This window comes from Micropterus dolomieu, linkage group LG02, assembly GCF_021292245.1.
Source record: "Micropterus dolomieu isolate WLL.071019.BEF.003 ecotype Adirondacks linkage group LG02, ASM2129224v1, whole genome shotgun sequence".
NCBI lineage: Eukaryota > Metazoa > Chordata > Actinopteri > Centrarchiformes > Centrarchidae > Micropterus > Micropterus dolomieu.
Window position 1 is genome coordinate 12,240,858 of NC_060151.1, and position 14,263 is coordinate 12,255,120.

At 40.6% G+C, this 14,263-nt stretch overlaps 1 protein-coding gene across 1 annotated transcript; it reads left to right on the plus strand.

The window, feature by feature from the left end:
* The first annotated feature begins 299 nt into the window (after nucleotides 1–299).
* LOC123965955 (SEC14-like protein 1) lies at nucleotides 300–13,754 on the plus strand. Its single transcript, XM_046042242.1, has 16 exons — nucleotides 300–482; nucleotides 841–913; nucleotides 3,653–3,802; nucleotides 4,029–4,160; nucleotides 5,144–5,272; nucleotides 6,756–6,975; nucleotides 7,180–7,289; nucleotides 7,513–7,702; nucleotides 8,228–8,316; nucleotides 8,415–8,485; nucleotides 8,601–8,772; nucleotides 9,446–9,580; nucleotides 10,444–10,578; nucleotides 10,834–11,085; nucleotides 11,234–11,412; nucleotides 11,651–13,754. Exons 2-16 carry the CDS (start codon nucleotides 851–853, stop codon nucleotides 11,754–11,756), a joined length of 2,133 nt encoding a protein of 710 aa, XP_045898198.1. The 5' UTR covers nucleotides 300–482; nucleotides 841–850; the 3' UTR covers nucleotides 11,757–13,754.
* Nucleotides 13,755–14,263: the final 509 nt, after the last annotated feature.

Genomic DNA, 14,263 nt, shown 5'->3' on the forward strand with positions numbered 1-14,263 from the left:
CCGTTGTGATAAGAATCTGTGAATAGGAACATCAGCCTAAGGAGTGTTTCACATGCTTACATTTCTAATTTCTAATTAACTAACAGTAAAAACGTAACTATGAATCCTGTCCAATCTCTTGCAATGTATAAATTTATACTGTCGAAATTGATATGCCATGAAAAAGTGCAGCCTTGTGCATGTCAGGGATGATTCGAGAAATGTACCAAAGCGAGTGAGACAAAGTGTGTGGGCCTTTCACAATAAAACGCCAGCTACTAACTTTCCAAGAAAGCGTTACGGTGACTTCCTGTTTGTGTGCAAAAGGCGGAGTTAAACAGTATGTGGTAGTACAGATTGACGGACGGACACGACTGTAGTTTTCATTTTGCCGTTTACAATGCGGGAAATTACACTTTTCCCACTCACCTGACAATACGGAAACTATACAGCTACAGCGACGCTTCATACACTTAACGGACAGGATTCTAGACTGCTATAAGGCAAGCTGGACTTTTTGTTCACTGGTCAGGCGAAATAATGTGCACGTATAGTTTTCATAGGCGCACATAACGTTACAAACTTCGGCCTGAATGTATTCCTATTCATACTTGATATTATTTAAAGATGTCAACCATGGTGGCTCTAAAAACGTATTCTTCTTTACTGTAGCCTACAGACTATGGGTTAACCCAAATATAGTTAAACATTTCAACATCAAATGAGGGTTATGTCAAATTTACTGGTCATTTTGTCAGCTGAAGCCTGAAGAAGAGGGACACGGGACGAGAGCCCGTGCACATCGCTGTCATGCTTCTTCAATCCTGTGTCATGTCAGTGTCAATTGTGTTTATCCAACAGAGTTTCAACCATGGTGCAGGAATACCAGTCCCCTGTTCGGGTCTACAAACATCCATTCGAGTTAATAATGGCGGTGAGTATGATCCAGAGTGTCGGTCACCTTTTAACTCACATGACCAGCCAGAAGACAGCAGTGGCTGCCACCTGTAGGCTATTACTTTGCAGGATCTTATATAACTGAACTGGAATGGGGTCTGTTTATTTCTATTCTAGCCATTGTGGCTTCGGCGTGCAATATTTAAACATATTCCACTTTTGCTCTTATTAAACACAAAAATATAAAATAAATTACTTATTCACTAGATTCCGGGTCTCAGCTGTGGCAATTTACAAGCGATCAGACACTTTCAGAAACCTACAATAACGTCTGTAGCCTTGTCTGCTTCCCAGGGTCATCCGTCTCACTCTTGATATACACTTGTCTGCAGTAAATGCCTTAAGTGACTGGACAAATTACACTGTATACCTTCTTCTCTCCTGAAGCTGCAGTAAATACAGTAATCTACAGGGTACACACTGTGAGAAAGCTGCTTATTAAACTTTGTTCTGTGTGGTGCTTATGAAATGCAAAGTATCTTTCCCATTTATTCACTGCCAGGCTGATGATTTTTCACATTCTTTTAAATTGCCTAGATGTCTGATATTTATACAGAAAGTATTAAAGACATACACACATTATTGACGCATCTGTAACCTCTTAAAACTCGTCTTGTGTATTGTCCTGTGGTTGCAATTATTTATTTTATTTTCATTACAATATGATGCATATAAGTGGTCAGGAGTCTTTGAGTTATTTTGTTGGATTGCTACAGTTTTTAAAAAGCTGATGATACAGTATACCTTGAATTTCTTGTAGATGACGTAATGCTAAGATAAGAGAGTGAGTCAGCAGAAATGTTTCTAGCTATATTTATGTAACTGTCTAAAAAATTCTGATTTTAATGCAGCAGGATTCAACGGTCATATGCGGGCAATCCACTGAAATACCAACAAGGATTCCATCAATTACTCACTGTATGATTAATTTGCTTTGCTCTTGATGACACCGATGCATTTGCTCTCTTCACCTACAACCTAAAACTCAATGCTTTTAATTTGTGTAAGTGGCCCTGAAGCAAAGATTGAACAAAAGTAAAATGTGTGCATTTCATGAGAAGCTATCTGTTTCCACCCACCCTTACCGTCTGTTTCTTGTTCTCTGCAGTTATATATTAAGCCAAAGACTTATGCAATATCCTCAGAGCGGGTTAAAGACTGTGATGCTACACTGACACTTTGCACTGCAGAGTACAACTCCTTCACCCAACAGTCCCTAGTCAACAACGATACAAGCTTCATTTCCCATGAAGCATCTCTCTGTACAATCCCTCTTGCATCACTGCACTTTACTGAAAAAGATTTAGAAAATGGACCTTTTGTGAAAAAGTAAATAATAGCTCCTCTGAAAAGATCCAGGCACTGACGGCATAAAAAAGAGAAAGCAGTGAATAGACTACCACCTCATTAGTTCCCCCACTCTGCCACTGACGTTCTCCAGGTTATTAATCCAGCTAACAGTCCTAATCACTGTCCTGGATATTACTGAATGTTTAACCAGAGACATCATTGTTGTGCCTTTCATGGCGCGTCTTTATGACTTCCCTAGGTCTTCTTGTGCTCGAAATGCACAAGATTTGTTCAGATGTAGATACATTAAGCTACCTGAACACAGCTGATTCTCATAGAATTGCATTTAATCAATATCACCTAAGGAAATAAAGCAGTTTTTGCTCTCAAGTCAGTGTTTTTTTCTGATGAGTCTTCTGAGGCCATTGATAGTCCTGCCAACTCATTCTGCTCATCTTTTCTATTTTGTGCTGCTTTTATGGTAACAGCTCTGAGAGGAATAGGTAGGACACAGATTTCAGTTGGCCTGCTATCAGTGAAACCTTGTTTTTGTTGTCTGTTACACAATACCAGTCAATGCTGCTTATTTACCAAGGAAACCTTTCCCATTAATTTGCTTAGTGAATAATGTCATTGTATTGATTAGGTTGCTCATGCTGCTGTGCTGTATCAATACAAGCAGGGTGTGTGTGTGTGTGTGTTGCTGAAAGATCAGCGGTTTAAGTGTGAATTTGGAGAGATAAAACAACCAATTAAAAGTCTTTTATTTGTTGCTTTTTACTGCATGTCAAGTAATCAACTAGTCAGGTTCACACTTCAAACTTTTAAAAGCTTTTGAGTTCCAGGTAATTTTGCTGAATTGCTGCATATTATATTGCCACATTTAGGGCTATAATATTAGCGAAAGTTTTATACAGCATGGTGATAACATTTATATTTAACAGTTTATGTGGAAAACCCACTCTGCTACTGGCTCCATAGACTGAGCTCAGCGACTCAATCAATATTGACTGGTGAGCTCTGGAGAAATTGCCTTGGACAGATGGTCACTGCTTGTTAAAGCTGCCGCAGCCGTGCAAACAGCATCAAATTTTAATATGTTATTATATAAAATGTTAAAGCCCCTAACTATTAAATACATCCTAACCTGACACAGAAATTACGTGTTTTACTATTAAGTCAGCAAGAGCTTACTCTTGTGGCAGGTACAAGTAAGCTTCTTGTAATGGATCCATTCAAAGAGGCCTTCCTGCCCATTACGAGAGCTGCCTCATAGTAGGCAGGACAAAAGGGCATAACAGTGTTGTTCAATAAAATTTATAATCGTCAAGGACAAGAACAATAAAACATCAAGACAAGAGAATCTACACATTTCTTTACTAATTTCTTCTACTAAATTTAAATTTGACTTCACTCCCCCTCTCAGGCCTATTTGAAGAGGTTCCCAAAGTGCCCCCTGATCCCAGTGTTTGTGGATAGTGAGATCATCAGCGAGAGCCAAAGCGAGGATGGATCCACGCTGGTGACTGAGAGGCGCTGTGTGATCGACATTGATGCCCCGCGGCTTCTCAAACGGGTACCTGTCCTCTGACCTTTTAGGGTGCAAAAGCCATGAAACAGTTGCTATAATCAGATTATTTGTTTAGAAGAACAAAATGAAGGAATGTTTGTCAAGACTGTGCCCAGAGAATGGCAACTCTTAAAGGTGGTATTTTGAGGCAACGTTGCATTAGATTGCATGAATGTGTTTTTGATCAACTTATGTGGAATATTTTAACATATTTATATTTTTCTGCATGTAGATTGCTGGCGTAGACTACCTGTACTTTATCCAAAAGAACACTCTGAATCGGAGGGACAGGATGCTCCACATTGAGGTCCACAACGAGACCTTTTCAAACAGGGTCATTGTCAGTGAGTGCTGCAACTACACGGTGAGCCACAGAGACAAACAACAGAGAGAGCAAACACAGGAGCCTCTATTAGTGTTTCTTTGTTGTACTTGTTTTACTGTTTAACACTGTGTGTGTAACACTTTTACAATGCCTAGTTCAAAAAAGAAGTACCAGTCAGAGACGAGATCCCAAGTTCTGCATGTGCATACCAGTAAAACTCTGGCTTTTGTTTTCTGAAATATTAATTCTAAGTGATCTTCTGGTGTGCCAAATGTGCTAAACACTACACAAAGTCAATGTAGTTTGACTCACTCCAATTGTAGTGGCCATTTTACCATGCTCCAAAGTCTGCAAAGTATTTTAGTTTTCACTTTTTCACATTTAGTGTTCCATTGAATTAAATGCAACTTACTTTTGAAAACCCTACAATAAAGTTCAGGAGGGCGAATGAGGTTTTATTTGAAGACAGATTTCAACATCACGGAAGGTGATTATTATCCAAAATTTCATCTCTGCCTGGTCCATTACTGACATGATGTTCTATTCCTACTTTATTACCTGTGACGTGTTCTCACACAATATCACATGCTCAAAAACACTTTACTAGCACCATCTAAACTTTTTCCACCAATGAACACTAAAAACAGCCTTACAGCACTGTCACCTGTTGTAAATAACAAAAATAGAATAATAGCAAATGCAAACATAATCTTAGTGTAGTCCACCTATAATATATCAAAATATACTTAAACTGTTTCATAAACCTAAATAATCTTAGAACTTACTAAACATGTGATCACAACTTTTCCCAAATATATGTATGTGCTTAAGTGGCTCTTTCACAAGTAATACCTACCTGCCCTTTTCACAACATAATATAAAACCACGAATATAATTTCTGCTGTTTATGATACACCACTCACTTTAAAATATATGTACAGTCACATACAGTACATCAAATGAACTGTGCAATGTTGACATAAAAATAGTTGTGTGTAATACTGCGATACCCTCTTCTGTAGGTTCATCCAGAGAATGAGGACTGGACGTGCTTCGAACAGACGGCCAGTCTGGATATTAAGTCCTTCTTTGGCTTTGAGAGCATGGCAGAGAAGATAGCTATGAAACAGTATGCTAGTAGCATTAAAAAGGTTTGCATCTTTGAATTGACTTTTACTTATATACCGTACGGTAGGCAGGTGTGGGAAAAAATGCTGTAAATACATGTTAATAGATTCTATTTATCAGTTAACAAACTGCAAAGTGAATTAGCAGAAATCATTTTCTAAATTAAATAAATATTTGCTGTGACCCCTCTTCGCCTTCAAAACAGCATCACTTCTTCTAGGTACACTTGCACAGAGTTTGTGAAGGAACTCGGCAGGTAAGTTGGCCCAAACATCTTGGAGAACTCCCCACAGTCCTTCTGTGGATTTAGGCAGCCTCACTTGCTCTCTCAGCTCATGTAATCCCAGACAGACTCGATGATGTTCAGGGCTCTGTGGGGGCCATACCATCACTTCCAGGACTCCTTGTTCTTCTTTACGCTAAAGATAGTTTTTAGTGACTTTCACTTTATGTTTGTGGTCATTGTCATGCTGCAGAATAAATTTGGGGCCAATCAGATGCCTGCCTGATGGTACTGCATAATGGATATATATATACTGATATAGTATCTGCATGTCCTTCTCTGCATTGAGGAGATCAGTAATTTGGACCAAATCCCCAACTCCGTCTTCCAAAAGGACTTGTTTCCATGTCAGAGGGATGGCTTTTTGGCCGCAAGTCTTTCATGAAGGCCACTTCTGACAAGACTTTTCCAGACAGTAGATGGGTCCTACAGGGTCCATCCTACAGGGTCCCACTGTTTTCTGCCAGTTCTGAGCTGACAGCACTGCTGGACATCTTGGAAAGTAAGTGTGATGTGTCTTTCATCAGCCGCAGTAGGTTTCTTTGGCTGACCACTGCGTCTACAGTCCTTAACATTGCCTGTTTCTTTATGCTTTCTTCAAAGAGCTTGGACAGCACATCTAGAAACCCGTCTGCCCTTAAATTTCTGCCAGAAAGAGACCTTGCTGTTGCAGCATAACTACCTTGGATCCTGTTGCTGTGCTCAGTCTTGCCATGGTGTATGACTTTTGACATTAAACTGTCTTCAGCAAACTCATCTTGTTAGCGGAGTGTGGCTGTTCCAGTTGTGGCCAGTTGTATTCCTCTCACATAGCTGTTTCTGTTTTTGTGTTTCATCCTACATGTAGAATTGGTGATCATTAACACCTATTTGATATAAGTGTTTAATTATACACCTGATGATAGTCCTACAAAAGTAGGAAGAAGTGATGTTGTTATAAAGGCAAAGGGTGGCCACACCAAATATTTATTTGATTTGGATTTTATTTCCGTTCAGCCACTTTTTATTTTATTAATTGACAAATAAAATGTTTTTTAAAGTATTCTTACTTACTACAGCATTTTTTCCACACCTGCCAAAAACATTGTGGAAAGATAACTTGGATTTGCTTCCAGTATTGTTTGATCTGTTGTTCAGGTCTGTTATTGCTTTACATGTATTAGCCATAGTGTCACCTGGACAGTTGCATCAACCAGAAGTCTTGTCTCCTTCCTGTGTTGTAGGGTAAAGAGATTATTGAGTACTACCTCACAGAGCTGGAGGAAGAAGGAGTGACTTACATACCTCGGTGGATCCCCCCTGTCGTCTCTGGCACTGCTGCTGCCAGGCTCCAGCTGCTGCCTCCCTCAACTGAGCGAGCCATCCCAGTGAGCAGTGCTAAGAATGTGCTCGACAGTAATGACCCATCCTGTCCCACAGAGCTACTGGCTGGCAATCCTGACGGTCAGTGGTTACTCACTAGTCGTGATTAAGGATGGAATAGCAGCCAACACAAAAGTGCTGAAGTTTAACACCGTCTTTGGCACTATTTTGAACAATAGTGCCAAATGTTCAAATAAAAACACTATAGTGCACAGCTCCTGGTGTCTCCATTGTGTGCATGCAATATGTGCTGACTTTACACTGTACATGTGTTTTTGCCTGTAGACAAGTTGGATGCTGACTACATCAGACGTTACCTAGGTGATTTAACGCCTCTGCAGGAGAGCTGTCTTATTCGACTGCGCCAGTGGCTCCAAGAAAACCACAAGGGCAAGGTCACAAACAGTTTTATTTGACTACAGAGTAGTCTGTGCAGTTATGTAAAATACACATTTATTTCTAGACATGCTTCCACGCTTAATGTTAGTTTTGCTTCTCACATGGACTGTAGATTATTAGATGGAAAACAACAAGCATCCGTTGGCTTAAATGTTAATACATGTAACTTTAACTTGGAGCAGTGCATTAGAGGTTTGACCCCTGCTTGTTGTTGCACAGATTCCAAAAGATCAGCATGTGCTGCGCTTCCTGAGGGCCAGAGACTTCAACCTGGACAAGGCCCGGGAGCTCTTGTGCCAGTCGCTTACCTGGAGGAAGCAGCACCAGGTAGATTTCCTGTTAGACACATGGGAGTGCCCACAACTGCTTCAGGACTACTACACTGGAGGCTGGCACCACCACGACAAAGGTACTGTGAATAATAACCTGCCTAAGTGTGTATTTTCACTTTATGTCACTGTTTCCTGTTATTGTGCTGTTGTTTGTCACTTATCAGTAAATGTAAAGATACAGGGGCAGCAGGATTTGGTCTTCTGTATTTATAGTATATATGTTCACGTAGGTTTAAACAGCCTGTTAATTATTGACCGTAAAGTCTGAGCAGCATCTGTCCCAGCTCGAATGTTTGAAAATGAGTCATTGCTTTTAACAGCTGATCAACCAGGTTTAAACACAGGAAGTGCCCTTTGAATGTTTACATGCTTAGTTTATACCTGTTAAGGTGGTAAATACCAGCTGTATTTAGACGACAGCGCTGTAAATGTTATTATTACGGAAATATTGCAAAGTACAGTCTAGACCTGCTCTATATGAAAAGTGCAATGAGATAACTTCTGTTATGAATTGGTGTGTGTGTGTGTGTGTGTGTGTGTGTGTGTGTGTGGTGTGTGGGTGTGTGTGTGTGTGTGTGTGTGTGTGTGTGTGTGTGGTTTAGACGGCCGTCCTCTGTATGTCTTGCGTCTGGGGCAAATGGACACTAAGGGTTTGGTACGAGCCTTGGGAGAGGAGGTGCTACTGAAACAGGTACATACACAAGATGTATGCTTCAACGTACACACAAACATTTTCAGTTAAAATACCTTCCGTTACATTAATGCTACAACTTGATGAATATGACCCAGGTCCTGTCCATCAACGAGGAGGGACTGAGGCGTTGTGAAGAAAACACCAGAGTCTTCGGGCGACCCATTAGGTGCCTAGATATTAATTCATCTATCTTCTGTCAGTTTCTCACTGGTAGCAGCTAATCAGGTGAACACATGCTTGCATATATAATCCTGTAATGTCTATTTTAATGTGTCGGTCAGCTGCTGGACTTGCCTGGTGGATCTGGAGGGTCTTAATATGCGGCACCTGTGGAGACCAGGTGTTAAGGCTCTGCTGAGAATCATCGAGGTGGTGGAGGCCAACTACCCCGAGACCCTGGGTCGTCTGCTCATACTGAGGGCGCCCAGAGTTTTTCCAGTGCTCTGGACCCTGGTAAGAAGCTCATCATTTTGATTTAATTAATCATCTAATTAGGGAAGAATGGATCAAGTTGTGCAGACGCAGAGATTGCCGCTTGCAAATATTCCTGCTGATAGTAATTCTTAATAGCTGGGTGCAACATTGTGAATATGAGCAAATGATAAATGAAGAAGAAATGGAGAGAAAGTTAATTATAACCATGCAATATGCAGATCCGCATGGGGGTACATTTGATCATTGCTACAGCAATGTTCAAAGGTATAGTTTGTGGGAGAGTAATAGCATTCAGAAAAGAAATAAAGCAGAGTAGTAGTAGTAGTAGTGGTGGTAGTACATCAATATTTGAAAATAAATCAAATCAAACTTATCAATAATAATAGCAATGAAACCATTGTTGCGTAACCATAGTTAACCATAGTTAAACTGATGTTAAGTAAGGGCTTTAAAAGTTTCTACCCAGAGATGTGAAAGATATTTAACAGCAAATAACAAACAACAAAGTTCAATTATAAATATTTAAACAGGATGCACTATTATGACGATAAAATAAATATAACCAACCATCAACCAGCTAACCTGTTTATTTCTAAACATGATTACTTCAGATATTCATGGATTGATTTTTACAGTGTGACCCTGTGGTTGCTTTCATGTTCTCTGATGACTTTTGGTGTCTTGTTTCCAGGTTAGCCCCCTGATACATGAGAATACCCGTAAAAAGTTCCTTGTTTATGCTGGAAACGACTACCAGGGTCCAGGAGGATTGGTGGACTACATTGATAAAGAAATCATCCCTGACTTCTTGGGAGGGGACTGCATGGTGAGGTTTAGTCCTCAACATACCCGAACAGACACGGTGAAAGAATGTGTGCCAGGCTTTGTGCTCATGATTTGACATTCACTCCTTTAGTGTGCGCTAGTCCTTATAGCCTCAGGTTTATGTGGTTTTAATCCATCAGCAGTAGGGTTGGGGCGGGGGCAAGCTGGGGTGTTTACCTGAGGTGTAGGTGTGTGAGTGTGTCAGAGTGTGGGGAGAAGCGATTTCCGAGGCAGGTGCAAAGCATACTTAAAAACAATAATAAGCATGTTCGTGGTCATTAAAACCTGCTTTCACAGGGTGGTATAATGTGAAAATTTCAGATCAGCAGCCCAACCCTAATCAGCAACAAGTAGCAAGTATCTCCATGTGTGCTAAAAATTTAATCTGAGAAGTGCATCAACTAAACAAGAGTACTCATAGAACTATATATACAGACATTTCTTTTGCAGCCGTTTACTGTTTGGACAGGAGCAGGATATACTGTATGTACTGGTCAGGTCAGTCATACAGTTGACAAGTTATTTTAGCACAACTGCTAGCCAGCTCGCATTTCAACACTGTACAATGCATTCCATCCACTCCTTACAGTTTTAACTGCATTTCATTGAGCCCAACAAACCTAAGCTGGCCTTATCTCTCTTAAAATGGCAAATTTACACAGCTACGAGTGGCTTTTACCCACCGAGAGGGCGCCTGCTCGTGAGTCACTAAACCCACATTACTTTAATTAAGTGAAATCAGACACTGTACCGACCTTGGTACATATGCAACCTCATGTTACAATACACACATATATTCATGTGAGTTGTCTGTTGTTGTCATTGGTTGAGCTTGATGGGGTTTTTTTCTGCTGCCCTCTCCAGTGTGACATCCCTGAGGGAGGTATGGTTCCCAAATTTCTGTACAGGACAGCAGAAGAGCTTGACAGTGAGGAAAACAGCCTGTTGACTGACTCCATCTACAAGAGTGCCAGTATTTTCAAGGGAGCCCCATATGAGGTACAGTCTCAGTAAATCCACATGTATCAAAGAATAAGGATACCTTAATTCTGCTAATAGTGCATAAAGGTGAGAGCAAAGGGAGTGTTTTCTGCCCTTTTCCAATTTATGTGTATTCTGGATTTTATCCTGTGGATTAGGATGCCACCAGCTGGAAGAAATCTACATTGCAGGCTTGCAGCAAAAGAGAAACCTTTGATTAATGGCCTGCTGTCTGCCGTTCTGTGCTTCCAATTTCCTTACATCCTCCTGCAGATGCTGATCGAGATCGCAGAGGCCTCCTCCGTCATCACTTGGGACTTTGACGTGTCTAAAGGAGATGTGCTTTTCAACATCTACCATTCCAAGAGGGCCCCACAGCCTCCCAAGAAAGACACTCTCGGAGCCCATGCCCTCACATCCCTAGGGGCCGTTAATGCCCAGCTGATAGACAGGAACTGGGTGCTGGGCCAGGACTTCAGCATAGTGGAGAAATCCCTCACCTGCAGGGAGGGAGAGAGTGTACAGGTCAGGGAGAAGATGGTAGAGATTAGTGTTTTAGCAGTTTCTACAAAACGTAGTTTGTCCCTGTTTGCTGTCCGTTGCATCTAGGCAGTTAAATTCTCCATCATCGCAGCCCCAAAATTGATCCTGCAGCTTTCCTCTGTTCAAACAGGGCTCCCATGTAACACGCTGGCCCGGCTTCTACATCCTCCAGTGGCGCTTCCACAGCTCCCCAGCCTGCACCGCCTCCAGCCTGCCTCGTGTGGATGATGTGCTGGCTTCGCTGCAGGTCTCTTCCCACAAGTGTAAGATTATGTACTACACCGAGGTGCTGGCCTCCCATGACTTCAGGTGGGTTTATTTATTCCACTGTGCTTTTCTTTTTATAATAATGAAGTTTTTCACAAAGGCTGCACTGCTCTTGAAAAAGAAATCAGTGTTGTCACATTCCTGGAATGACCTGTCCTTGTGTTTTACAGATATGTTTGCCAGATATATACTTTTTAAACCTGTTATACTGTTGTTGTTTTTTTACAGTATTTGGTGGTTAAAAATTAACTATTTTTTCTGCCTTGTCTGTTTTTTCTAGGGGATCCATGACCAGTCTGGAGTCTAGTCATAGTGGTTTCTCTCAGCTCAGTGCTGCCACTACTTCCTCTAGCCAATCACACGCCAGCTCCACCATCTCAAGGTAGCATCTGCCCAGCTGTGACCTAAAGCTACTGACATCTTACTCTGACTGTGCCTTAAGCCTTAAAAAAGGGTGTTTTACTCATACACCTAAATTAGAATTTGACCTGACTAAATAATATATTTAGTGGATCCGTAGTTTAATTGAACTCTGTTTCTAGGGAATGAAGGAAGTGCTTAAAGTATCAGTTTCCTGTGCACATAATGACTGACTTGTTATTCTCATTCGTTTGAATAATAGTAGTGTATAATAAATGCAAAGCACAGTGCAAATGCCAAGTCTATGATTTGTAGTTTCAGATGTGGAGCATCTGCTCTGCATGTGCTGGATCAGTAATGGCAAAAGGAGATCTTTAGCTGGACAGTGCAGCTTCTGTCCCTGAAATTGCTTTCATTGTCCACAAGATGTCAGTGTACTCTTTGCCTGGACTTGCTCTCAAATCTGCAGTGTACTTAGCGCATATGGTTTCACTTGCTGCACACTCAAAAGGAGACTTGTTTACATAAAGAATAAATAATGATGTAACTTCCAGAGTGTGTCTGCATTTTGGGAAAACAATGACTACAGTAGCAGAGCTGTAGTGGGGTAGTAATTTTGAATAATCGTGGATACGGGTTGATAATCATTTTACAGCATTAGGTGAGATGTTCAGAGTGAGGAGATAATGTGAAATATCCTTAAAATATGTAGCACACTCTCTAGATTTCATGTAATGTTGTTTTTGGGCTTGTTAGGCTTAGCTGTTGAGTTTTCTGAGGCAGCTAATCTGAATGCAATATAGTGCAGCCCCTTGTGATCTGGCACAGGGCCAGGCAGACAACTGATTTACATAAAACTTTAATTTCCATAAACTTATTAGATGCTTCCAGCTAAATCTTAATTGAATTTCCCTGCGTTCTATTTTTTTTTCTTGGTTTGCAAACTTGTGTCATGTTGCTGTTTATCTCAATACAGTTCAGAGTCAGGTGGGCCGAGGTCTCAGAGGCGTTGATTGAACGGGAGCCTGACTTCCTGCTGGCATGTCAGGGTTGTTAGAAAGAGGAAGTGTACTGACTTTGCCAGAAGCTTATTTACTGAATTCCTCCACTTGCTCTAATGACCTCCCAAGACACACATTGTCCGCAAAAATAGCAGCACCTCTTTTACCTGATATGCCTAATTTGCTCTTAAAACCACTTGTTCTCGAGCAATTAAGTGATTTAAGGCGGAATTATTTTACTGGCATTCACAGGCTTTAAAAATTAAGACTGTTATATAGGTACCAAACAAGAAAATTGTCCAGAGAATTGTGTTGAAAACACGAGTCTCAACAAAAACTGTGTTAATCTCTGTCAATCTTGAGTTGTTAGATGACGTGAACACTTGAAGCCGTTAACATGGGAATCTTTCTCATCTCTAACATGAAGCACAGCAGTGCTTTAAGCTAAATGCTAACATCAACATGGTCATAATGATGCTGACATGCTGATGTTTAGCAGATACAATGGTCACCATCTTCGTACAGCTGAGGATGATGGGTATTTCATTCATTTTGCAGGTATTTAGTCATAAACCAAAGTATTTGACACACTGTGTTTAAGAACAGGAACCTGATGAAGGAGCTGGATGAAAAGTGAAAGGAACACTTTTACAATCGACCCAATAGTTGTGGAGACATTTCACTCAAAACCACAAATGTGAACCTCATGGTGGCTTTAGAGGAAAAGTCATTAGGATACATCTTATGAGGATCACAAATGATGCCCTTTCCTTGAAACCACATGGATAAATGTTTGGACAAAACCAAAAGTTTCCCTCCACATTGGATATGTACTTAACTATCTCATGAGAGTCATAATTACCAATAACTTCACATGACTGTGCATCAATCACAGAATGGGAGGTCATCTTTGTAGTTTTTGTGCCATATGCATATTCTCTTGAGACACAGGAAGCTATTGTTATGGTATGTATTTTGTCCTATGTTTCTTTGACAAATAAAAAAGAAACTTGATGCTTTAAAGGTTCAGTGTGTAAGTTTTTGTGGCATCTAGTGGCGAGGGTTGCAAATTGCAACCAAAGGCTCACGGTGCATTCACATGCTCCTCGGATGGTTCCGTATCTCGAGTTGTGAAGTTGTTCTTCCAACTTCAGTGTGTTTTCATGTAATCTTAAATCGGAATGTGGAATTAACATGGACGCTACTACAAAGAGTTGTTGGATTAGCATTATCAGAGCGTATAAACAACACACAGACATATAGTTCACTCTACACGGACAGCAAACTAACCGTTATAACCATTTTACAAATTACATGTTTGTAAAATATGTAAATGCAATACGTGATTTTGCACGAATCAAAGTTCTGTTGTTTATCTTTTTGCAATAAAGATTTAAGGAAGAAAACAAGATTATGATTATTCCGACACCACATGAATGCACCATCAGTCACCGCTCACCCCTCCCTCTCTGTCTGCTTGTGCTACATGATATGGGTGGGTACCATTTGGCTTTTCTTCTTTTTCTTCTTTG

Excerpts from the sequence above, each read along its gene's own strand:
- LOC123965955 (XM_046042242.1), top strand. The coding sequence starts at position 851 with ATGGTGCAGGAATACCAGTCCCCTGTTCGGGTCTACAAACATCCATTC. Across the intron at positions 5,273-6,755 it reads ATGCTAGTAGCATTAAAAAG|GGTAAAGAGATTATTGAGTA; the intron begins GTTTGCATCTTT and ends CCTGTGTTGTAG. Across the intron at positions 11,413-11,650 it reads CTGGCCTCCCATGACTTCAG|GGGATCCATGACCAGTCTGG; the intron begins GTGGGTTTATTT and ends TGTTTTTTCTAG.